General features: G+C 39.3%; 2 protein-coding genes across 5 annotated transcripts in view; one reads left to right on the top strand and one right to left on the bottom strand.

The window, feature by feature from the left end:
- The first annotated feature begins 1,011 nt into the window (after window positions 1–1,011).
- CSTF2 (cleavage stimulation factor, 3' pre-RNA, subunit 2, 64kDa) lies at window positions 1,012–22,292 on the top strand. 2 transcript variants are annotated; one of them, XM_011964802.1, is made up of 15 exons: window positions 1,016–1,121; window positions 2,208–2,286; window positions 2,930–3,099; window positions 3,980–4,116; window positions 4,575–4,694; window positions 4,809–4,946; window positions 7,344–7,467; window positions 8,762–8,824; window positions 11,536–11,595; window positions 12,243–12,384; window positions 13,442–13,617; window positions 13,889–14,181; window positions 18,077–18,187; window positions 18,991–19,116; window positions 21,483–22,292. In XM_011964802.1, exons 1-14 carry the CDS (start codon window positions 1,064–1,066, stop codon window positions 19,111–19,113), a joined length of 1,794 nt encoding a protein of 597 aa, XP_011820192.1. In that variant the 5' UTR covers window positions 1,016–1,063; the 3' UTR covers window positions 19,114–19,116; window positions 21,483–22,292. The 2 variants fall into 2 exon arrangements, with proteins under 2 accessions (XP_011820193.1, XP_011820192.1); XM_011964803.1 differs by lacking the exon at window positions 11,536–11,595 and having other exon boundaries at window positions 1,012–1,121.
- Window positions 22,293–22,922: 630 nt separating this feature from the next.
- The window catches only part of NOX1 (NADPH oxidase 1), a 26,233-nt gene continuing 22,765 nt past the window's right edge, over window positions 22,923–26,390 (bottom strand). For all 3 annotated transcript variants that reach the window (XM_011964798.1, XM_011964800.1, XM_011964799.1), the window contains one exon: window positions 22,923–24,842. In XM_011964798.1, coding sequence (XP_011820188.1) covers window positions 24,716–24,842 — 127 coding nt within the window. In that variant the 3' untranslated portion in view covers window positions 22,923–24,715. The remainder of the gene's footprint in view (window positions 24,843–26,390) is intronic.

Genomic DNA, 26,390 nt, shown 5'->3' with positions numbered 1-26,390 from the left:
CAGGCGTGTGCCACCACGCCCGGTTAATTTTGTATTTTTAGTAGAAAAGGGTTTCTCCATGTTGGTCAGGCTGGTCTCGAACCCCCGACCTCACGTGATCTGCCCGCCTTGGTCTCCCAAAAGGCTGGAATTACAGGCGTGAAGCACCGCACCCGGTCCGTATACTTTTAATACATGTGGAATTAATAAAAACGTCCGTGCCTCCAATTCCGTGGCTATTTTACTGTCTTCCCTTTTCGGACAAGTCCCTCAAAGGTAGCGCTCTTGGCTCCTTCTTTTGCTTCTCCCCTAACCCTGTCCTCCTGAGGTGCCCTCTGGATTTCCTCCAACCCCGGCAGGGTCTGCCTTTTCGGGCTGATACAACGACCTGCCCTGCATGCCACATCCCAGGAGCGTGGGCACCAAAGTGTGGAAAAACCAATGAATGACGTTTTCTGTTTCCTGCCTGCCAGAATCCCCAGCCGCACCGCCCCACCACGAACCACATGGAACCCACGGACTACACCAGGACAGAAAGAGGTCTGTTTTCCCTTTACCTCTCCCATTTCTTCAACTATGCTTCTCTCGGCTAGCATACCCTTTCCTCATCTCACTCCATACACGCACAGCTTTAGCAAATTAATATGCACGCTGCTGGGACGCGCCCAAGCATTTCCCTCCCTTGATAGGGCGGAACTAAAATGCAAGCACCACAGTTGTCAGCAAAAGACTTCCCTGTTACCATGGTAAAGCCGCTGCGCCATCTTTATTGTGGTTAACGAGTACTTGCATCAACCTAAGAGAAAATTAATAAGAAGGAAGTCTGCAGGCTGAAACCCTTCAAATTAGCCTGGACTCGCCTGCATCTGGCTCGGAACAGAGTTAATCTCAGGGGTGGGGGTTGAGTCCTCCGGTGGACGCAACTTGCGCCTGCGGCTAACAGAAGGTCGCCAGGGGAGGGGCTCTGCGTCCGTTCCACCCAGGCACTTCCGGCTCACGCGCCGTACGGAAGCGTGCTCAGCGCTGGGCTTGTGCTCCGTACGGAAGTGTGCTTTGGCGCACCGGAAGCCGACTCAATAGAGCTATGGCGGGTTTGACTGTGAGAGACCCAGCGGTGGATCGTTCTCTACGTTCTGTGTTCGGTGAGAGGAATTCGTTGGAGCCAAGCTTCGGGGAGGGACTCCCCTCTGCACCTCCTATCTCATGAATCGCTACCGGAGCCGCTGACGGTTCGGACATGCAGTTCTCCCTGCCTATCCTGTAGGGCGTCCAACCTGGTGGACTCGTGAGCAAAGAGATGTTCCCATGAGCAAAGAGATGTTCCCATTCTGCCGAGGTCTCGTAGGCTTTCCGCAATATCACTGGGGAAGTTAGACTAGCGTTCAGCTTCTGTGCGTTTCTCCTTTCATGAGCTTTAATTATTCTCTAGAGGAGAGGGCGCATGGCAACGGCTCCTCACTGTCCCGTACTACTTCTCATCCTCTGCCCCAGAATACAGACTATATGCTGAGGGTATAGATCCTAGTGTCCACTTCCTGTTCTCTCGTAAGGACTTTCATCCTTTGCTTTTTATCCGTAACATTTTAGTTCATCAATAGTAGTAGAGGCCACCTGGTGTCCTGAGATGGCTTGTAAATGAATGAATGAATGAACTGTTAAGACCTCCTCAGAGGAATTTTAAAAAGGATCGAAATGATTCTGAATTATCTTTTTGGCTGAAATAAGTTGTTTTTAAAAATACGTGTGATTATTTTAGAGTGCCATTTGAAAGGGACATGACAAAGTAGTTCAGAATAATTTTTAAACATCCTTCACTACGTTCATGGTCATTCTCCCCTAAATGTTGTATGTGTGGAAATACATATGAACCTGTTTTAAAAATTATATTAAATAACATTGATATTTTTTGTAGTCACTGATGAGACTTGCAGATCTTTAGGTAAATACCAGTGCCGAAGTATTTATTTTCACCAAAGTTAAGGAAAATCTAACACTTGTCAGATCAGTCTGAGAATTAACATTTAAGAGTACCTACACATTTTGTATTTAGTTTCAGTGGTACATTTCCTTTGTTAAGAGGTCTAGAGAAATACAGTGGAATTGGGATTGGAGAACACTATTTTGAGCCTTATATTTGATGATATAAGTAGATACTCTGTCATTTACTTTCTCACTAAAGATCTATGTTATAAACTCAGAATTTTAATGTTACCTATTTTCTTCCTTAGTGGGGAACATTCCTTATGAAGCTACTGAAGAGCAGTTGAAGGACATCTTTTCTGAGGTTGGACCTGTTGTTAGTTTCAGGTGAGATCCCCTTTTACTTCATGGTGGGAGCTTCTTAAAAATTACCACAGATTTGGCTCTTAGTAATGGCAGGTTTTCTTTACTGGTGACTTTTCACATACACTTTATTCTTGTAACAGCTTTATTTAGATATAATTGATATACTATACAATTGACATTTATTCTTACCTAAAATATGTTTTTTTCATTAAAAATGTTTTTTAGGCAGGGCGTAGTGGCTCTTGCCTGTAATCCCAGCACTTTGGGAGGCCGAGGCAGGCGGATCACCTGGGGTCAGGAGTTCGAGACCAGCCTGACCAATATGGTGAAATCCCGTCTCTACTAAAAATACAAAAATTAGCTGCTGTGGTGTCGCATGCCTGTGTCCTAGCTACTCAGGAGGCTGAGACAGGAGAATTGCTTCAACCCAAGAGGCGGAGATAGCAGTGAGCCAAGATTGTGCCACTGCACTCCAGCCTGGGCAACAGAGCGAGACTCTATCTCAGGGAAAAAAAAAAGAAAAAGTTTTAAAAAATATTTCTGTGAGGCTGTCAGAGCTGTAAAGTTATTTATGTTACAGTGGGCCCAATTAAAGCATGGCAATGTTAGCAGGAACCCTGTATGTGTGTAACATTTGTTCCTGACACTTGGTTCTGCTCTCCAGATTGGTATATGATAGAGAGACAGGAAAGCCAAAGGGTTATGGCTTCTGTGAATACCAAGACCAAGAGACAGCACTTAGTGCCATGCGGAACCTGAATGGGCGTGAATTCAGTGGGAGAGCACTTCGAGTGGACAATGCTGCCAGTGAAAAGAACAAAGAAGAGCTGAAGAGTGAGTACAAATCCAACTTGGATGCAGTATGAGTTAGTAAAGATGTAACAATGAAGATTTTCCGTTTCTGCTATGTTTTAGAATATGCTGAAATGGTTAGCCACACAGCTTGTTTATTACTTGACTGATCTGATGTGCCTGAGTTAGGCAAGTATTATATATATCTTTTAAAAAATTTTTTATAAATTTTTTTTCAAGTAATTGTCTGAAATTTCTATACCCTTGCTCTGGATGGAGCAGGGCAAGGCCTCAAACCATTTCAAAACTGTTCTGGCAAGCACTGTAGGAATGCATAGGGTCACTGCAGACCTAAGCATGCTGGAGGCTTGCTAGTAAGTGTATATCTTTAAGAAACTGTAAAGTTGACATTAGAAATGCTTCAGTTGCTCCAGCCTGGGCAACAGAGTGAGACTGTCTCCAAAAAAAAAAAAAAAAAAAAAAAAAAACGAAATTTTTCCATTGTTAAGGAGTTATTTCCAGTTAAAGATGAATTCAAATTCATCAAGCCATTAGTAGTACTAACTATGGCATTAGTCATTCCTGTCACTGTTTTCAGGAGTTTTTGAAATTAGCATGTTTTTCTCTTTTAACATTTTGTTTCTGAAATGACTTGTCAAAAGAAGTCAGTGTTCCCAGTTCTCTAACTTAGGTTAACATTGTCCTTCCATGTGATCACGATCCCCAGCTTTCCTCTGAGAACAGAAAATACACTCTCACTTTCCTCCACAGAAACAAGAGGCTTTCAAATCATTTATTTCTCAGCTCTGGAGAATCTAAAATTATCAGCTGGTTCTTACAGCAGCCCTGAAAAATAGATACTTGAAATGATTTAGCTTTTTGTTTTGCCTCCCTAACTTTCTTGTACTTTCTTCTTGATTAGGCCTTGGCACTGGTGCCCCTGTCATTGAGTCACCTTATGGAGAGACCATCAGTCCTGAGGATGCCCCTGAGTCCATTAGCAAAGCAGTTGCCAGCCTTCCACCAGAGCAGATGTTTGAGCTGATGAAACAAATGAAGGTGGGAGGAGGCATTAGGTTATGAATAAAGCAAACCACATCAGGTTTTCAAGGAGTTAATTGAATCAGTTCCCTGAGCTCAAATAGAAATTGTCTGTAGACCACCATTTCTTGCACCTTCAATATTCTGTATGTACACAGTATATTTTACATTTTGTACAAAGAGCTTTCTATTTTTGTACACAAACACAGCTATCCAAACAATCCAGCTGGATTTTTGTGGCCCATAGATGTCAGATGTAGCTATTAAAATTTGGCTTTTTTCCTAAATGATAGTATCACAGTATTTGAAATGCCTCTTTCTTCTCTTGCCTGCCATGACCAAGGTTTTTTTTGTGCCATGCAAAAACTAATGATAAAGAGCCTCTTGAATATTACATTTCTCAGAGGGGAATGACTCTAAATCACTATCAGTTTCTAAGTCATAAGTATTAAACCTGAATCTGCTTATCTTCTCAGCTCTGTGTCCAGAATAGTCCCCAGGAGGCACGGAACATGTTGCTTCAGAACCCTCAACTGGCTTATGCTTTGCTGCAAGCACAGGTAGTGATGAGAATTGTGGATCCGGAAATTGCCCTGGTGAGTGCTTCTGGTTCTTTTATGGAAATGATCGGGTAAACCTTGAGTGGGATAGGAACTACCTGATTGCTTTGTTAAACAGACAGCTTATAGGTTTGTCTTTTCACTTTTTAGAAAATTCTGCATCGCCAGACAAATATCCCAACGCTGATTGCAGGCAACCCTCAGCCAGTCCATGGTGCTGGGCCTGGGTCAGGATCCAATGTGTCAATGAACCAGCAGAATCCTCAGGCCCCTCAGGCCCAGTCTTTGGTAGGGCTTTATCCCTTAACATTTTTTTGTATCTGTCTTAGAATGTCATTTTCTTTTTAGGAGAATATATTGAAAGAAGAATGGTCAGGAACCAGAGATGATAATTTCAATTTCCAGGCATAAAAGCAATTTCCAGGTTGCAGAGCACATGACATCTGAATGAATATAGATTCGATTCCAAGTTTGTAAAACAAAGAGATCCTTCCTGTATGCCCTTTTCTTATAAGCTAACTTTGTGTGTATGTGCATGCCTGGCACTGTGATTGGCACTTTGTTATTCCATATGCATTATCTCATTTAATCCTCAAAGCAATTGTATGAGGTTGGCACTCTTATTATCTCCATTCTTACCAATGAAAAAAGTAAAGCTTGCTTTCAAAGCATGACACAAAACCCTAAAGCCATAAAAAATTGATACATTTGAAAACTAAAAAATTTCTATATAAAGAAAAAAATAAGTATCAAAGACATGACAAATTGAGAAAAAGTATTTGCCACACATGTGATGGACAACAGACTAATAAAGAGCCCATAGTCATGCACAGAAATGTTTATTGCCTTAGAGTGAAAAATTGGAAATGTCCTAAATGTACATCAATGGAAGAATGGAGAAAATGTGTGGTACATTCATCCAGTGAAATACTGTACAACAGTTAAATGAACTACACGTATCAACATGAATGACTCTGAAAAACATAATTCCATACAGCAGTTAAGATGAACTAGGATACATATCAACACAAATAACTCCAAAACAATAACATACGGACATGAAACTAAGTGAATGTGGATGCATTCCCGAAATGTAGGATATATGTTTCTGCATAAATCCCCAAAATATGTGGAGTGAGTTTCAGAATAATATATTGAGTATGTAATGATTCCTATAAAATTTTAGAACATTAGGAAGATGTCTTAGCGGTCATCTAAGGAGAAGAGAGCACAGGATGCAATTGGGGAAGACCATACAGGCCATTGGTGTATTTTATTGTTTATTTCCCAAGCTGCATGGCTATTTTATTTCCTATATGATTTGTATATCTGTAATTTTTCATAATACATTTTAAAAGGCCTCCTATAAATTAGTAAGAAAATTTCCAATAACCCCGTAGAAAAATGGGAAATGGACATAAATATTTCACAAAAGTAGAAATATAAAGTAAATATATAAAAATGTATTCAACCTCAAAATAAGATAATGTAATAAATTATTAATACATGTAATGTTAAAAGATAATGTAAATAGAAACTACAATAAGCTACCATTTTTCATCTCTCAGATTGGCAGAGGTATAGGGCAGGAGCCAGCAAACATTTTTCTGTAAATGATCAGATAGTAAATATTTTTGGCTTTGCAAGCCACAGGATCTGCCACAGCTACTCTGCCATGGTAGTATGAAATCAGCCATAGGCAATATGTGAACAAGTGTGTGTGGTTGTGTTCCAATAAAAGTTTGTTTACAAAACCAGGCAGTGAGCCCGATTTGACCCATGGGTCATCGTTTGCCAGCTCCTGCTCTAAATAAATAAATACGTTTTCAGAGATAGAAAAGAGAGGTTAGCTAGTCCAAAAATGGACACAATTGTAAGTGGCAGATATAGTTCTGAACCTGGTTTTATCTGACCTCATACCCAGTTTTCTCTTAACTACCTTCCTATACAGCTCTTCCTTTTCTGTTGTAGAGTTTTGTGTTCCTTAAACGTGTATGTAATTTTTTTTTATATAACTTGGCTTTTATTCTTTATTTATTGAGCTGTTTCTTTTTCAAGGGACTATGCAGTTTTTTTGGGGAATGCACAGATGAAAAGTTGACATTCTCTTTTTCTCAAAGAGTTTTAATGTAGCATTAAAAAAAAAAAATTCACATTCCCCCAGAACCGGAATTATGTCTAAGGACAGGAGTGAGAAAAGATTGGTTAAATTTAAATTTAAAAAAAAAAAAAAAAAAAAGAACATTTAATTTAAAAAATGTGGACTACTAGCAGTTGTTGTGTTTTTTTAAAAAGAGGCCCAGTCTCCTCTTTTCTTTCTTGGGTTTAGGGCTTTTTTTTTTTTTTTTTTTTTAAACTCTTATTGCCAGGCCCCAGTCATGAAGTTAACAATAGGTGCTATGTGCTGCCTTGCCACACAGATAAGACTTGTCAATCTCTACATTGAGAATATGTTCCATCTTAACCGTGTTCCATATAACCAGGCTCATGATGTGTATTGCAACTTGCTTCTGTGGAGTTTAAAGTGTGTGACAAATCTAATGCTGCATAAGACATGCCATACAAAAAGGATGTTTGGTAGTATATTTGGGGCTGTTCATTTGAAGAGGACTTTTAAGGTCATAGACTTAGTATTGAGTCTCCACAGAGGCATGTACATACTCTGTTTTTTTTTTTCTTGGTCAGGGTGGAATGCATGTCAATGGCGCACCTCCTCTGATGCAAGCTTCTATGCAGGGTGGAGTTCCAGCACCAGGGCAAATACCAACTGCTGTCACAGGACCTGGCCCTGGTTCCTTAGCTCCTGGAGGTAAGTTTCATTTAGTCTTCGCCATTTCAGTACTCGCTAAAGTTTTGTCATAGGCACTGCTGCAGTGCAGCCAAATATGATAATGGGATCCTTAGGTAAAATTAATCCACAGCTAGAAAGTATATAACTTAGGTGGAGGAAATAGTAGATTTCTTATGTTAAATCCTACATGTCTAATTATAAGAACATGGAAAGGGACAGTAAAGTGAAAGAGCATAGTAAAACTTCCAAGTTAACGAGGGGGAAAATGGAATAACGAGGGGGAAAATGAAATGAGTGAAAACGAAATCAAGCCAGCAAAAATAGAGAAAAGAAAAAAAGGAAGAGGCAGTGTAAAATAAGTAGTAGTAAATGTAGAGTAAGATGGAAGGAATAAAAACTAATGTAGTTGTTACTGTGCTAAATATGAATGAACTATTGGGTTCAAAAGCTCATGAAGAAAACAGACAAAAAAACACAAGGTCACATTTGTTATATCATATTAAACTGACGTAAAATTGTATTTTAACAAACATAATCAGACCAAACAACAAAAGGGAAAAAGAGAAACTTAAAAGTTATATACATTTATTGAAAGTGTATAGATAGGCAATTAATAGTATTGCTCATATACTTGTAACTATTCCTTGTTCAACAATTGTAACTAAGAAGATTGAGTGAAATAATGATTCCCCATATGAAACATCTGTATGAACACATGATGTATTACCAATATTTGAAGTTTTTTTATGTAACAAACTTACTTCTTGCTAATTTATCTAATCTAGGGTACGTTGAGTACAACACTAGTCATGGAGAATGATTTAATTCTAAATTGTCCTGTTCTGTAGAGAATCCAGTCTGCAGAGCTAAGTTGATGAGGAATGGAAGAAGAGATTTTTTAAAGAAATTTCTGCAAACTCAGCAATTTTTTGTATCTACTTCAGGATTGTTATGTATCTGCTTTATCCTAATAGAGTTATACTTATATTTAGATTATCTTTCATGAGAGGAGATCCATGAGTAAGTGATACTGTTTTCCTGTATTATAGAAGAGCTTCCTGCTAAGAGTTTGGTAACCAATGAGATGAATTTTTCTTATTGAACTCACTATTCTGTCACTGAAACATAAAGTACAAATTGTAAATATACTAACAAACCCCATCTTCTATCTCATTGCATTGTTGAATATCTTCCTTTGTAGGTTTCTGCTTGTGGAGCAGAATGAGGAAATTTGTAAACTCAGCCCCTGTTCTAAGTTTTCTTTTCTGCTGTTCTAATTGGTGTTTTTTCTTGTCTGCCCTTTGTCTTCTAGGAGGAATGCAGGCTCAGGTTGGAATGCCAGGAAGTGGACCAGTGTCCATGGAACGGGGACAAGGTAAATAAATGTTTATGTCTAACTAATGTGAATTGGTCTTGGAAGTGTTCCACATCCACAGTATCTAATATGGCAGCCACTAACCACCCATGGCTATTTCAATATTAAGTTAATTAAAATTAAGTAAAATTTAAAACTCAGTTCCTTAGTCACAATAGCCACATTCCAAGTGCTCAGTGACCCTAGGTAACTAGTGGATACCACACAGGACATTGCAGATATAGACCATTTCTGTCATCGTAAAAAGATCTATTGGACAGTGCTGGTCTAGACTTTCCACCTGGTGATTCAGAGCCCAGCTCTACAAGAATTGATAATGAAGCAAGTGGATCCCTTGTTTCCTGATTCCTAGTCTAATAATTCCACTGACATGTTCTCTCTCCCTGTATGGGTATCTGTTGACTGAGTAAGAAATTTTAATAATGAGCATGTAAATATGTGGCTGGGTATGTAGAAGACTAGATTTAAACCCCAGAGAAAACTGGAAGGGGATCATAGGTCTGTAAAGCCTACTTAATGAACATCTGTTGTGCCGTGGCTGTACTGCTGTATACAACAGTAGCTGCCGTTCCAAAATCTCCACATTATGTCTTCATGTTACTGGAGTTTGAAGGACAAGAAAGTGCAGTGGTTCAGTTGGAAACAATGTTAGGAGGAGAGATGGTAAGAAAAGAGAAGGAACTGAGTGCATACTATATGCCAGGTACTTTAATTTTCATAAATAATCTTGTGAGTTAGGTGGCAGCACCTCAGTTTTACAGGCAAAGAGTTGGAAGCTCAGAATAAGTTACTTACTCAAGGGGACAAGGTAAGTAAATATTAATGTATGAGTAATCTGGACTGAATTTGGTGCTCTTATTCTCTTTTCCAGCTAGTAAGTGGCAGAGCTAAGATTCAGAAGTCTTTGACTCCAAAATCTGTCCTCTTTCTGTCACTCCACACTGCCTGTTAACTTCCACTTACATTCCTCAGTGTCTTCTACTCTTATTCCTTGGGAATAAGATGATGGGAAAGACTGTTTTGGACAAGCATAGAGAAGCTTAAGGTTTTTTCTTCTGTAGCATATGGCTTATAAGTGGAACCCATTTAAAAAGCAAAATATTGGCTAGGTGCAGTGGCTCATGCCTGTAATCCCAGCACTTTGGGAGGCTGAGGTGGGTGGATCGCTTGAGCTCAGAGGTTTGAAACCAACCTAGGCAACATGGCAAAACCCTGTCTCTATAAAAAATACAAAAACTAGATGGGCAATGGTGGTGTGCACTTGTGGTCTCAACTACTTGGGAGGCCGAAGTGGAAGGATCACTTGAGCCCAACAGATTGAGGCTGCAGTGAGCCATAATCGCACCACTGCACTTCAGCCTGGGCAACAGAGATATATATACACACACACATATATATGTATATATATACACACACACACATATATACACACACACACACATACATAAACAATATACAAGCCTGTGGTTTTTACACTGGGGTTGATTGCTGAAGTGACAGAATTAACTTTTTCTTGTTAGATGTCTGACAGCAGGACAAACTCCCTGGCCAAATATCTCATATTTTCTCTAAGCATCCCATGTTTTTGTGCTATTGTACGCCGCCCTATCCCCACCCCACCACTGTCAATAGATTATATATGTTCCCCAGAGTATTTTTGCAGTAATGAGAAGGTATTAGGGTTTCAGTCATACTTCTACCTGTCATGGGGCCAGCACTGAATCCATCAGGTTTTAGCTGTTTAATGCATACTTGCACAAGACATCTTCTTGTTATAGTTATGTTCACCTTTTTGTCAGAAATTAACACAGGGAAATGACTCATGTTTTGAGGGTATTTCCAGGATGTCTTCATGAAGAGACAAAGTGAGATCAGCTTTCTTTTATAGTTTCCTTCAGTACCCAGCAGAGGAAGCAAGAGTCTTCTTTTCGTGTGTGCCTAGTTTGTGTTACTTTTCCTGAAATCCATGCTGCTTTTGTACATTTGTAATGCTGACAGGAGATGGAGATGTTTGAGAAGATACTTCTTGCTTCCCTGCCATGTTTGTTTAGTGTTGGTGCCCATGTCATCTCATTAGTCTTTGTTTGCTGTTGTCATGATGTTTATTATCAAAGACTTGCTGTGGCAGAGTATTTCTTGTGGAGTGATATTCTCTTTCCTCCCGTAAAGTTCATTCACTGCATTTCCCCATCTGATACGTTTTGACAGCAGAAATTTTTGTGCTTTAATATGTGACAAAAATAGAATTGCCGTACTTCAGTTATGGCCGCTTCAGAATGAATCTTGCCTTCCAGATTCAGTGCAGTTTCTTTTATGTTTTGCTTCTGAAACTACATTCATGTTCTTTGCGTAACTAGAAGATCCAAAACTATCCTTTTTATATGTTTTTTTCCTAATGATTTCATAAGGAGACCTAAGGGAAAACTAGTAGCAGAGGTGAAAATCGAAAATGTCTGGTTATTCCCACCTAGATCAAACCAGTGCCCCATGGGATTCCCTTTCAAAAGCTATCTGCTCAAAATGGAACTGTTTCAGAGACCCAAAGGAGCTAGTGTAGTTTAGGGAGATTTGTAGCCTGAAGCAAGCCAATGACCTGTTGGCTTTTTAACTTATATATGTAAATCTCAATCTCTGTGTGTGTGTTTCTGCATGTGTGTGCAAGCTATTTTAAGTGTCTGCTCTTTCTCCTTTTGAACTTACTGCTTACCTAGGAACCCTACAGCACTCGCCCGTGGGACCTGCCGGGCCTGCATCAATTGAGCGAGTTCAAGGTACCCATTGTATCTGTGGGTTTCCTTTTGCTTGTGGTGTTCAGGGTGGGACGTTGAGAGGAAAAGAGCTGCTTGGCAGTCATCCTCGCGTTCAGAACCCAAAAGGGTAGTGTTTTTGGGTTTTTGTTTTTTTAATTTTTTCCTGTTGAGGCCACAAGCCTAAGATTGACCTCTTCACACAGGGCAGAGAACATGGATGATATGGGCATCTGTCCGAGGCTGTACTCCCTCCCTACTGGTGTCAGGAGGCTTGGATGGAATAGCAGTCTGTAAGGAGACAGCGGGTTCTTGCAGAGCCATGGCAGTGTTCACATATGCCAAGACTCTACCTCTCTTTTGTGACTCTGGTCCTTGAACTAAGATTGATTAGAAGGAAAACCAGGAGCATAAGTTTCTTCAGGTTGCAGTGCTAGTCCTTGGCAGGTTGCTCCCCAGTTTGCTCTTTATATAATTCCATCCATACCTCTGACATGGCACAGATTCTGCCTACACCCTGCTTCTGTTCTTGAGCTGCAAGAGGATTCTGCTGTGGTGAGGTTTCACCCACTCTAAGGTGTCTAAATTATGTTGTCAGTGGTATATAGAGTCATTTCTTGTTTGCTTATGTGTCTTTCACAGCAGTAACTCCCCGTTTGTTTCCCTGTCAGTGCCGATGCAAGACCCCAGAGCAGCTATGCAGCGGGGATCCTTGCCTGCCAACGTCCCAACCCCTCGAGGCTTGTTAGGAGATGCTCCGAATGATCCACGGGGAGGCACTTTACTTTCTGTAACTGGAGAGGTAGAACCTAGGTAAGCACTAACATAGAAGGAAACAGTTGAAGAAATCAGAATTGTCCCTTCTTCCCTGAGAACAAAAATCTTTCTGTACCAGTTGTACCTGTTTGCCTACTTCAAAAGATATAGATAAATATTCATGGCGACTGTCCAAGGATAAGCACTTCTCCTAAGGCAGAACTATGTAGTTGAGTATGTCATTTTGAGCTACTGTATTTTCAGAAATTAGAAATTTTAGTATACATACTTGAACAGGGAAATTTAATAGGCCGGGCGCAGTGGCTCACGCCTGTAATCCCACTACTTTGGGAGGCCAAGGCGGGTGGATCACTTGAGGTCAGGAGTTCGAGACCTGCCTGACCAACATGGCAAAATCCCGTCTCTCCTAAAAATAGAAAAATTAGCCGGGCATGGTGGTGGGCGCCTATAATTCCAGCTACTCAGGAGGCTGAGGCAGGAGAATCACTTGAACCCAGGAGGTGGAGGTTGCAGTGAGCCAAGATCATGCCACTGCACTCCAGCCTGGGCAACAAGAGTGAAACTCCATTTCAAAAGTAAATAAATAAATAAAATAATAATAGCAATAATAATAATTGACATTAATGGGGATCATGCCTCTGACTCTGCTCTAAGTACTTTACTTAGATCATCTTATTAAATCCACAAGACCCTGTAAGATGGATACCATTATTAGTCCCATTTTACACGTGAAACTGATGTGTGGAAAAGTTAAGTAAATGTGTCCAATATCACACAGCTAATAAGTGATAGAGCCTAGATTTGAACCCATACAGTCTGAATCCAGAGCTCATGTTCTTATACATTGTACTGCAAACTCATACATATAATGAATATTCTTGATTCCTCCCTAATTATGAACCAAATACAAAATTCTAGAATACGTGGATGTATATCTCTGTAGCTTTTCTTCCATCTATTTGGTGTTATTTTCTTGTTAGTATTCATAGACTGTTTACGTCAGCTGTTTGTTGGATGTTTACTTACTGATCTTCTGGTTGGTATTTTGTTGTTTTGTTCTATTTTAAAATATAATGTTTTTCTCCATCTCCAGAGGTTACTTGGGACCACCTCATCAAGGTCCACCCATGCACCATGTCCCTGGCCATGAGAGCCGAGGACCACCCCCACATGAGCTGAGGGGAGGGCCATTACCCGAACCCAGACCTCTAATGGCAGAACCAAGAGGACCCATGCTAGATCAGAGGGGTCCACCGTTGGATGGCAGAGGTAAGGGGAGACCACATTGCAAATGTGATAATGAACTCAGCCGTCTTTGGCTCTAATCTGGGTTAAAGAATGCCGGAAACAGTAGGTTTGCAAGCATCTTTAAGGTTTATCCACAAATCTGAGAAACTGGGGAGGAGACATTAGTCTCATATGTTAATAGCTGAGGGAGCAAATGTGACTGTAAGAGATTTCTATCTTTCTTGGATTGTTCATCATTCTTGCAGTACATGCAAGTGGCTACATAATGGTTTTCTTACAATTTTCTTTATAGGTGGAAGGGATCCCCGAGGAATAGATGCACGAGGGATGGAGGCCCGAGCCATGGAGGCAAGAGGGTTAGATGCCAGAGGACTGGAGGCCCGTGCAATGGAGGCCCGTGCAATGGAAGCTCGTGCGATGGAGGCCCGAGCGATGGAGGCCCGTGCGATGGAAGTCCGAGGGATGGAGGCCAGAGGCATGGATACCAGGGGCCCAGTGCCTGGCCCTAGAGGACCTATACCTAGTGGAATGCAGGGTCCCAGTCCAATTAACATGGGGGCAGTTGTCCCCCAGGGATCCAGACAGGTATGTGTAACACTGACTTTTGGCATCCAAGTGAAATCTTGATCTATTCAGGAATTGATTATTGAGCCTAATTATTACTGCCTTCTGACTTGGTTTGTTTCTTAGCTTGTTAGAAAGGGAAGACTCGGATCTCCCTGTAGCTTCTCTATCCCTTAGGGTGGTGATTCTCTGGCTATCAGGATTGTAGTTCAAAAAAAACAACTTTATCCCACAGTAAGTAGCTATTCATTCAGAGCAGAGACCCTGAAAATTTAGGGGTTAGAAAGTAGTCTTCATTGGGGTACAAACCAACATCATGTACACGGTTTTTTCCAAAATATACTTGCCCAGATCTCATCCCAGGTATAACTCAGAATCTCTTATTAGTAGCATCTGAGCATGGATAGTTTGAAAAACCTCCCCCAAATGATTCTAATGTGAACCCTGACTGGGAACCACGGGGTTAGAGTATATGAAGAGCTGTTAGTGGCCATTTAGATAATCTTGGGTTTACAGAGACCTGTGTTAATTTATTGTCATCATATAGCCTAAGTGAACAGTGGAATGTGAAAGCCAATTTATTAATAATCACCTTAAAAGGTGTGGAACCAAAGTCTTGTCTCCTCTCTTTTATTTGGGTCTCTCTGCCTGTGTGTACATGCTGGTCTATGATTGTCATCACCTCCCTCTTCATCTCCACTTGGTTGTGGAGAGGTGGTATGTGTGTTTCTTCCCTGAGTTTGTATATGTTGGCACCTTCATTTCCCTCTAACCGCTCTACCTTCCTTTTTTCCCCTTCCTCTGTGTAATTCGCTCTTCTATTTGTTTATGTGTCTTCCTCCCCATGTCTGTGTATATGAGAGAGAGAAAGATAATGGCAGAGCTGGAATGGAACACATCAGTCGTCTAATTCCCTCAGTCTATAGGTTTGGAAATTAAGGCCCAAGAATTCAGGTGACTTGACCAAATTCACATGACTAGAAAGTGGCAGAGTAAAGAACAGAAGCCACTACTTTTTCCACTTTACTACTCTGTCCTGTTATCTGCGCATTTGTGTGCGTGTGTGTATGTGTGGATATGTGTCTACCCCCTCCTCTTTAATATGAAATACAAATAGAGGGGTTTTTTTGCTATGTGTAGAATAAAACTGTTCTCTATTGTGTTTGAAGTGTTCGTGGGCCTTGATTTTTATTGTACTCTGTATGGTCAGTAACCTAGTAACAGAAATGGGTTTTATGCATTCATTCTGTCATTCAGCAAGTATTTATTGAGCACCTACTATGTACCAAACAGATCTAGGTATGGGGGATACTGCAGTGTGAACAAAACAAAGCCCCTTCCCCCATGGGCTTATATCCTAGTTGGGAAGACAGATAACAAATAAATAACTATATAATGCACTTATGTAATTTTACTGGTAGTTCTATGGTGCAAGACATTGCAAGGAAGGATTGGAAGAACATTTCTGGGTAATATTTTGCTCCTTTCTCTCTGCTGGTGCTTGAACTTATTACCCTAATACTAGGTTTATATCATTTTCGTTAGTAGATTCTATAAAGCCAATTAGATCTGAGGCAAGAGAAAATACAAATTTTATCTTCAAACTTTTCAAAAAAATTTTAATTAATATATTAACTTATAAATATATACATTCATTCATCTATAAAAGATATATATATTAATTTCAAGCCAGGCATGGTGGCACGCACCTATAGTGCCAGCATTCTGGAGGCTGGGGCAGGAAGACCATTTGAGCCCAGGAACTTGAGGCTGTGGTGCATTCTGATCGCACTTGTGACTAGCCACTGCACTCCAGCCTGGGCAGCATATTAGACTACCATCTTTAAAAAAAAAAAAAAAAAAAAAAAGCCAGGGTAGAATCCTTTAGTCCTAGCTACTCTGGAGGCTGAGGCAGGAGGATCAATAGAGCACAGGAGTTGGAGGCCAGCCTATACAACATAGTGAGACCACATCTTAAACTAAAAGGAACCTTGCTTCCTCTCCTACGCCTGTCTCCCCTGTGGCCCCCTAGGTCCTGTAGATAATGACTTTTATTAGATTTTTAATGTTACTTTCCGGAAAATATGAATATATATACTTATTTTTCCCCTTTCACTGTTCTGTGCCTTTTTTTTTTTTAACTTAACAACATGCCCTTAATTCATACTTTTAAATTAGATTTTAAAATTAACTCTAGTCCACGTAGATAGAAACTTGTGGGCAAAAAGCTTATTATTACTAGGGTGATTATATAATTTATCAACTAAAGGAGAACATGAAAGAAAGTGCTGTTACTTTACTTGGAGGCAAAAACATAAACTGGGACTATCTTAGGGAAACCAAGATGTGTATGGTCACTCTTGCTAGTACTTATCTGCCTAGAGCAAGCACACCTAGAAACTTAAAAGGGCCGTTATGGAGTGGTTAGATCACAATTACAGTACCTCAAATTAAAGCTTCAAAAAGATTATACTCAGTTGCGAATTGTGCTGCTATAAACTCATGTAACGAAACACCACATTTCCCCAATAATCTATGGAAATACAAAATTAAAAAAAAAAAGATTATACTCATAGGTGTTTCAGACCCATGATAGCTCATTAATGTTCAGACTGGTCTCTGGGAACTTGTCTCTGGATTCAGTATTGATGATCAACAGAACAGTGATAGTATTCTAGCAGTCTGTACAAATCTCTACTAATGTTTCATCTGTCCATTGTCTTTGGGAAATGAGTTAATGCATGTAAGTGAATGTTCCAGGTAATAGAACTATTCTACCAAGTTTTTAAACTTTTTAATAAAAAATTATAAGATGTATTTGATATTTCCTTTCTTGAACAGGATACAAAAAATAGTTTAATCAGTGATGACTACTCAAGGTCATCATTAAATAGATTCATTATTGTCTATACCGTAATGTAAAACATAGTTATCTCCTGTTTGGTTTCTGGTCTCCTTCACTGTCAGGCTGTCACCTGGCTCTTCATATTGCTGAAGTGGTATCTGCTCCTAACAGTTGTTTATCTGTATTTCTTTTATGTTTTGCTGCTTCTAATCTGCTGGGTAAGCAGGTAACAAGTTTGTTAACAAAATGTATTTATTAAGAGAGTACCTAAGCCCTGGGTGAATGCCTGAGTGTGAACATAATGCTTGTATAGGGACATTCTTACAGTTACATTTGGTACTCAAGAGGTCTTTTCCTTGGGTTCTGCTAGTCTTGCAAAGGGTTGAACTTATTGAAGATCTTAAATACCAGTAAGTATGATATCACTGTACTTTGTTCGTTCTCTCAAGTCAGTCATATTTTTTGGTCTACATTTAGCAGAAAGCATCTGCCATATGTTCTCTATGGAAAGCTGTAAACAGCAAATGTTGGGCTAATAGCAGTCTTTTGCCTGGAGGCCTTCCCATTGCCTTTCTAACTCTCTGACATTATGAACATCTCTGCCTCACTTGTGGGATAGGGCCCTTTGGGACAAACTACCTGTGTCTGATTGAACTAGGGTAGGGGGTGGCCCTGTGAATTTAACTTCCCCAGTGGACCAGAATACATTTTCTCTAGACTCTGTTGGCTTTCATTTGTGTTTCCAGTGAGCACTAGTTTCCAGGGTGCTCTCAGTTTTCCCTTTGCTTATTTGGCTGAGTTTTGATTAATTCAGTGGTATCCAGTTGTGCTGTGTGATATTTGTTGATGGTGCTGGAGCTGTTGTAAGCAAGTATGTCGAACTTACTAGTTGATCTCTGGCTAAACGCTGCCTTCTGCTATTGCTAACAGTAGAAAATGATCTTCAGAGTCATTAGTTTGCTGTTTTTACTCATATCTGTGTAGGGATCGTAATTTTTCACGTTATTACTGAATTCAGGTTAGCTATACATTAAAAATCCCAAAAATCTCTTTTTCTCTTTGTGCACATAGGTCCCAGTCATGCAGGGAACAGGCATGCAAGGAGCAAGTATACAGGGTGGAAGCCAGCCTGGCGGCTTTAGTCCTGGGCAGAACCAAGTCACTCCACAGGATCATGAGAAGGTAAGCAACACTGTCTGACTGCCTCCTTATGCACAATTCTAGCCTTTTTGATTCCTCTTTTCACAGTTACCATGTGGCGATCCTGGGTCTTCAAAGTCCCTTTGGAGGTGATGTTTATTCTAACTTAGAACTCTTTTATGATCTTGTTACCTGAAAATTTGTGAGTCTGGTCCTGAAGTTGCTAATGGATGTGAAGTTCTTAAGTGGATGTAAATGGCAGCTTATTTTATAGTTCAGACTCGTCTGCTAATAGCAGGTTTTTCTTGTTCAGGCCAGAGTGACCTGAAAATCCGCACCCTTTTTCCTTCCCTTTCTACTTTATCCCTAAAAACAGTAGTAGATTCCCCATGATTGTATCTTTCTGTTTTTATATTTGACCATTGTGGGGAGCTTATGTCTGAGGGAAAGGCTAAAATTTGTGAAAAAGAGAGACTTTCAAAACAGGATTAAAACCTGAAGGATTTCCAGGGCTCACAGATATCATCTTAGTCTCCAGGAACTTTGAGTTCATGAAGTTGTCTGTTTTGAATCGTCTAATCTTAGGTATTTTAATTTATACTTGTTCTTTTCATTGTAGCTTTTCTCACCAGTTTTGTTTTTTTTTTTGTTTTTTGTTTTTGTCTTTGTTTTGGAGGGGAGCTGTTGGTTTCTTTCTGTGTGAAATGTTCTTCCTTTTTCCATTTTGCTTCATATCCCACTACAGTAGCTTTTTGGATAGAAGCTGGTGGTGGGTTTTTTGTTTTGTTTTGTATTTTTTAGCTGCCATCATTAAAACTGACTACCTTTTTTTTCCCTCTGCACAGGCTGCTTTGATTATGCAGGTTCTACAACTGACTGCAGACCAGATTGCCATGTTGCCTCCTGAGCAAAGGCAGAGTATCCTGATTTTAAAGGAACAAATACAGAAATCCACTGGAGCACCTTGATAGGTGAGCAAACTTAATCCCATCTGAGTAGGACTAGCTCCTTGTCTATTCTCGGTATATACTTTTGACCTTAACCAACAAGATTGTTCTCTCAGCGGCCCTCAATCCACTTAGCTAGACTCTTCTTTACCCTTCAGTAGGTTAGCTCCTGTAGGGATAGAGTAAGGCTATACAATATTTGTTCAGTTGTTGAATTGCTTATAATCTTTCCTAATGACAAAGGTAATGTATGATCAGTTTAACAAAAGTAATCATATATAGAAATGTAGAAAGTGAAAGGTAAAAAGCCCTGTTTCCTCTATCTTGTTCCCCAGACAAAACCTCTAAATATAGTTTGGTGTGTATCCTTCTACAATCAGTTGTATTATTTTATTCCAAACTGTCCTGTCAAAATGGAAAAAATACAGAGCATTTCAATAAAATGTGTAAATATTTTGTTTCCTGTATTTATTTTATAGTGAATATTTTGATGTTGAACTATTATAGCACATAATTTAAGGTAGTAAATGTCCATCATCACCATCAGTTTCTATATATTTTGGAGATCGCTGTACCCTGCTACCTTTATTTTTCTTGCTCATCATTTAGGCAGAAAGAATCCAGGGGCCAAGCACAGTGGCTTAGCCCTGTAATCTCAGCTTTGGCGGGCTGAGGTGGAAGGATTACTTGAGACCAGGAGTTCAAGACTAGCTTAAGCAACATAGTGAGGCTCCATCTTTACAAACACTTTTTTAAAAAATTAGCCAGGCATGGTGAGATGCGCCTATAGTTCCAGCTACTTGTGAGGCTGACGTGGAAGAATCGCTTGAGTCCAGGAGGTCAAGGCTGCAGTGAGCCATGATTATGCCACTGCACTCTAGCCTGGGTCACAGAGTGAGACCCTGCCTCAAAAAAAAAAAGAAAGGATCCAGGTAACCTGCTTCATAAATAATTATGTGACAACTTGATTACACATACATGTATCAGTGTTTCCTTTTAAAAAAAAAAAAATTTCCCCAGCATTTTGTATTTTATAAACAATTCTTTTTTCTAAAAACAGTTTAAAATTCACGTTGCCCCACTATCAGGTAGGACAGCACAGTTTAAATTTCTACTTTTCACCCCATCCATATTATAATTCCTATCCTTATGTTATATAATAGTGAACTCATTTAACTATTAGTAATTATCACTCTTACAAAATATATCATTTTAATCCATATTTGTGATGTCTTTAAACGTTTAAACTGCAACTATGCATCATATATGTCTTTAGACTTCAAATGAATTAATGAGAAGCTATCATAGATGGAGGGCTCTGTAGACTTTTGGTACCTTAACGTTTTATTCCACAAACCCCACATATTCTTTTTTTTTAAGTAAAAGTATAGACTACCTATTACCTTCAGAGGAATAGATACAAATTATTTCTGTTTTACTAATTTACTTATGCCAGAGAAGGCATTCCCTACAATGTGAGAAAATTAATGCTTACTGTTTCTGGATAGTAGAGGTAGAAATGTTTCTGAAATTTCTTTCATTATATTTTTGCTTATAAGATGTTTAATTTAAGGCCTTGCATATTAACCACAGGGCAAAGTTTTTGTCTATTTTTTTTAGCTTTTATTTTTAAATAATCATAGACTCAAGGAAAGTTGGAAAAATAGTACAAGGAGTCTCATATACCCTTCACCCAGTGTAGTACAAAACCAAGAAATTGACATTGGCACATTACTGTTAACTTGACTACAAACTCAGTTTTCTCCATTTTAAAAAACCTGTCATAATTTGTGTGTATGTATGTGTGGTTCTATGCAATTTTTTGTGGGCAGGATTTTATTGTGTGTCTACTGGTGTTTGTGCATACCATGGCTGAAGTGTTGGCTTTTCCTTTTCCTTCATCCTATACCGAGCTAGTTGTGATCCATCTCTGCCATCACGGACAGGCTTCTATACTATTATCATTAGAGATGAATGGTTCTCAAACAAGGGCAATTTTTCCCCCTAGGGGACATTAGGCAATGTCTAGAGACATTTTTGGTCATCACAACTTTAGGGAGTATGGCATGCTATTGGAATTGAGTGGGTAGAAGCCAGAGATGCTGCTAAACATCCCATAATGCACAGGATGGTCCCCCTTACCCACTTCCCAATAGCAACTAGTGCTCCAGCCCAAAATGTCAATAGTGCTGAGGTTGAGAAACCCTACTGCAAGGGATGATTACTTTGAGGAGGCAGGAGGTCGGAGACAGACACCTTGCAAATCTGTCCTGGTGATTTGATTGTATGCCTGTCCTCCCTCCCCTAGCCTTTTATTTTTTTCCTGAAGTTTTTCCTGAAGAGAGCTTTGTCTTCACTCCTAATGGCTTTCTCCTAACTTCTTCTTACAGGTTTTCAAAAATACCTGGCAAGAAATCTGGAAATTCTATAATTTTGTTGAAATATTGAAAAACGATGACCTGCATCCTAACCCTTGAATGACTCAAATCAGTGCCAGGTGGAGGACTCCCATCACCTTCTCTCAGAACAAAATCACTTCATTTTATTGTCTTAGTTTGTATATTTTCTGTGACTTGAAATAAACTTTGAACACAATTTTAGTACACTGCAAATTGATATACATGACCTTTTTGCTTTTAAAAAGCTTAACACTAAGGGTGAAACTTTAGATGTGTTTTCTACCCTTACTGCAGTATTGTACTTTAACATATTGCCATAGTTTTGTTTTTATTTTAAGTTAACCATTTATTCTTCTTGATGATATTTGAGCATTTCTCAGAAGCAATGTTTTCTGGAACTTGGTTTTTGTTTAGTGTGCTTCCAGTAAGAATTATTATAAGGCTTTGCCCTCTGAAAACATTCTAGGACTTCTGAGTCTTCTGGGAGAAAATAGCACGTGCTTAGAGCTATAAAATGGTCAGAAGGCTAACAGAGCAAAGAGCCTAGCACAGCCATGTGTTTAGTTTAGAAAAATCCAAATATCAAAATGCATTTGTTTCAATAGCAGGTCTGAACGTGTATAATTCAGAGTTAAGACAAAAATTGTTTTAGCACTGGTTTGAGTCTGTCAGCAACACAAGAGACTGTTGACATTTACTTGTGTGTTCTTAAACTTATCAGTCTAGGCAGTCAACTTTGAAAGTTTAAAAAGCCACTGATTTTTCACATGTTCGAGATGAAATAAAAACAAATCAAATGAACAAAATACATTTCATCCTATCTTCCAGGCAGTCCCTAACCTGCAGCCCTACCCTGTAACTACATTTATTCTGGGAACTTAAAACACAGAAAACCCTAAAACTTGTACATTCTTCTGATTTTAAGTGGACCAAATGTAGAATACAGTCAGATTGCTCATTAGGTCTGCTCCTGCCTGCTTCCTTGTGGATAGGTATGAACATAATTAGTGCCATTAGCTCTAACCTATGGGTCTTCTTGCCTAGTATTTCTCTCTCTCTCTCTCTCTTGCCACCGCCTCCTCCTCTCTCCCCCCACCCCACCCCACCCCATCTCTCTCGTAGTGGCATTAAGGAGGAACATGGTTTCTCTCCATCAGGCCAACCTCAAGAGGTTAAGAGTTGCCTTAATAATCAGTAAAGTTCTACTGGAACTACTTTTGAGCCAACTTATATTCTTGGAATCCTATCCTCTGGGTTAGGATTATGGTCAGGTGAATTAAAAGCCTGGCATAGGCTTAGAGAATGTAATAGCATATTGCTTACATGTCAAGCAAAAGAATGCAAAGATAATCAACTTTTTGAGTGACAATGAAATTGAAGGATTTTCTACTCATAAACATTTATAAGAAATTTGCTGATTAAGGTATTTCGTATTACAACTTTGCAAGAAAAACTTGCTCAAAGCAGATGAGGAGCTTTCTGTATATCCTGCTCATCCCCAGTTCAACTTGGATGTTGGCTATGCATAGGATTTATTATTTTCATTACCATGAATATAATAAATCGTGAATTTATGTTTACTTCCATAAATATTCAAGCCTCGGGATATTGATTTTGGCAGCCATCATATCTTGAAGTGAGTGTGTCAATATATTTAGACATGGAGACCAAGAGTGATGCCTTTCTCATTAGGAACTCATTATAAGTTTCAAGATTCCAAATCAAGGTCATTGAAGATGACGTTGTCATTTGGTCAGTAGTTGTCTAATAAGAACCATGTCTTCAAGGTTTCGTTGTGCATTTTCCCAAAGCCTTATTAAACCTGAATTAGCTGAAATCCGGGTGAACAAATTGGCAACAGCAGTGGTATCCCTCCCTATGTAAACAACTGATCAGTATTTTTTTACTGTTGTAATAAATGAAACATTATTAGCCACCATGAGTTCATGACCTACCTTTATTGTGCTCAGACTAGTGACAAAAAAAAAGGTTTTATTCCTCAAGCCATAGAGGTTCCTAAAATATTAGAAACAACCATTTGTTCATTCTTGGTCACTTAATGGTAGAAAAAATAGATAATATAATGCTAATTCAGTAGAACCATTCTTCTAAATCTATAATGAGTTGAATTGTCTGGGTACAATGAAGTGTGAGGTTTCTCTCTTAAGAGCCCTGGGCTTCTCTCCTAGTGATTCACTGTGACGCCTAACATCCCAGAGCCAGTGTGGTCCTTCTAGGCTGAGGTTGGGTAGAGGGCAGAAATAAAAAGCATTCTGATAGAGAATGAAGGCGTTTTGCTTATGTCATTAGCTGAATTATTCCTTAGCGATATAGGTAGGAGTCCACAAAAATCTATGAAAATTATAAATTGTTATTTTTTAAACTAGACATTAATAAACTCCTTTAATAAAAATAGTGATAAAGAGCTCCTCTTGACTAAATAAGTCATCCTAACATGGAGTTCAGGTTTTCACAATCGCTTTTAACAGAATAATACAAGACGACAATATAGCTGACTTGCAATTGTAATACAATTTCAATTACAATTAGCATACTTTCTAGATTTTCTTTCCCAAATGGAGAGCCCAAAAAGAAGTAACAAAAGACTCATTCATCAAGCAAAGAAGAAAATCCTTTATTTTTTGACAAGCAAAAATAAGAATAAATTGCTGTTCACACTGGATAAGACCATATCAAAAGTAACAGTAAAAATGTACACTGTTGGTGTTATATGGGGATGGGGTTCTCAGTAATTTTGTTTATTATTTATGTTTATTGTTATGTTTGTCATTAATTATTCAATAAATTTTTATTTAAAAAGTCAACCTACTTAGAAATCTTCTGTGGGGATGGGAGGGACAAAAGATTACAAACCAAAATTCAGGAGATGGTAACACCAGAATTGATAAAATCACCTGGGGTTATTTGTATAACTCAACCACCAAACCTCTGCTATCAAGCCTTGCTACAGTCATGGCTGTCCAGAAAGGTTTACAGTTATTTTTCCAAGAAAGGATCCATGGGTTTTAAGAACTTCAGAAGTTCTTTAGTTGCTGAAGCTCAAGTAACGAAGTTGAATGCAATCAAAAAAAGAATACCAGGGAGTCAAGGCTTGAGAGGTACATTCTTACCCCAAAGTAACTGCTCAAACCTACCAGACCAAGTAAATTACTGAAGATACAAAGGAGAAACAAAATGCAGATTGCCGTCCTTATTCCTATAACTCAAAAATTTTCTTTGTTGAAATAGAATTGAACTTTTCTAGGATCCAGACTGGAATATCGGTGACAGCATTTGCGCAGGCTCTTTGCCAAAGTCTGAGGGCCACATAAGAAAACTCCCACTACAGACCTGTAGGAACAGAACAATAGTACGGGCTAGAATGCAACAATGATAGAATGGAGAAACTGCCTCTGTTAGGCCTCTACTACTTCCAAGAACCTTGAATAAAAATTTGGTTGTTAACTCCCACGTTCTTCATGGTAGTTTTTTAACCTTTTCTGCGCACAAACCCCAAATATGCTCTCAGCCCTTAACACTTTCAGCACTCAGCCTTCCCTGTTTTGAGAACACAGATGAGAGACATAGGACAGTGCAGTGGCTAAGTGCCAGACTGTGCAGCCAGTCTGTCTGCGTTGTCTGGGCTCACATCTCAGCTCTGACATTTATCCCACCTGTGGGACTTTGGGCACATTTCTTTTTTTCTTTTTTCTTTCTTTCTTTTTTTTTTTTTTTTTTGAGACGGAGTCTTGCTCGGTCGCCCAGGCTGGAGTGCAGTGGCACGATCTCGGCTCACTGCAACCTCCGCCTCCCGGGTTCAAGCAATTTTCTGCCTCAGCCTCCTGAGTAGCTGGGACTAATTTTTGTATATTTAGTAGAGATGGGGTTTCACCATGTTGGCCAGACTGGTCTCAAACTCCTGACCTCGAGTGATCCACCTGCCTCAGCCTCCCTAAGTGCTGGGATTACAGGCGTGAGTCACAATGCCCGAGAAGGGCAAATTTCTTAACCTGTCTCTTTCAGCTTTCCCACCTGTAAAATGGGGATAAAAATAGTACTCACCACATAGGGTTGTTTTAAGGATTAAATAAGAACATGTAAAGAAATTAGAAAAATGCCTGCCACATAGCAAGTACATATGTATTAGCTCCCATTAAACCCATCCACTGTGAGCTTATCCCCACCTCAAAATTTCTCCTACTGGAGAGGTGGTGTTCTTTCTTGCCAAGGCTAATCTTTCCAACTATGCTCTGGGTCTCACCTTCTTCTTCCTTCTCTCATACCCTTCTCTCCCCCTCTTTTTAAAAAATCTAATCATGGTATAGTTTCTATACCACAATATTCGCCCCTTTGAACTGTGCAATTTGTGCTTTTTCGCATAGCCACAAAGTTATGCAACCATCACCGCTATCTAATTCCAGAACATTTTCATCATCCCCAAAAGAAACCCTATCCACATTAGCAGTCCTTATTTCCTCCCAACTACCCTGTCCTACTCAAGACGATCACTTACCTACTTTCTGTCTCTGTTGGGTATGCCTATCCTGAACGTTTCACATAAGTGAAGTCATAAAATACATGGCCTTTGGTGTCTGGTGTTTTTCAGCATGATGTTTTCAAGATTTGTCCATGTTGTAGCATGTATCAGTACCTTGTTGTTTTTTTTTAATAGCTAAATAATATTCCAGTATGTGAATATACCACATTTGCTTCATCCATTCATCTATTGATGGACACTTGGCTTGTTTTCACTTTGGGGCTATTATGAGTAATGCTGCTGTGTACATCATGTACACGTTTTTGTGTAGACATATATTTTCATTTCTCTTGGGTGTATGACAAGGAGTGGGGTTGCTGGGTCATATGGAAACTATGTGATTTTTTTTTTTTTTTTTTTTT

Source organism: Mandrillus leucophaeus, unplaced genomic scaffold (assembly GCF_000951045.1).
Source record: "Mandrillus leucophaeus isolate KB7577 unplaced genomic scaffold, Mleu.le_1.0 Scaffold706, whole genome shotgun sequence".
Taxonomy (NCBI): Eukaryota; Metazoa; Chordata; class Mammalia; order Primates; family Cercopithecidae; genus Mandrillus; species Mandrillus leucophaeus.
Note: the sequence above shows the minus strand (reverse complement) of the source record. Positions and strands in the feature narration are given on the sequence as shown.

Bases quoted from the DNA above. Each gene is read 5' to 3' on its own strand.
- CSTF2 (XM_011964802.1), top strand. From the start codon at position 1,064: ATGGCGGGTTTGACTGTGAGAGACCCAGCGGTGGATCGTTCTCTACGT. The intron at 2,287-2,929 runs GTGAGATCCCCT...TCTGCTCTCCAG, and splicing joins GGACCTGTTGTTAGTTTCAG to ATTGGTATATGATAGAGAGA. The intron at 4,695-4,808 runs GTGAGTGCTTCT...TTCACTTTTTAG, and splicing joins TGGATCCGGAAATTGCCCTG to AAAATTCTGCATCGCCAGAC.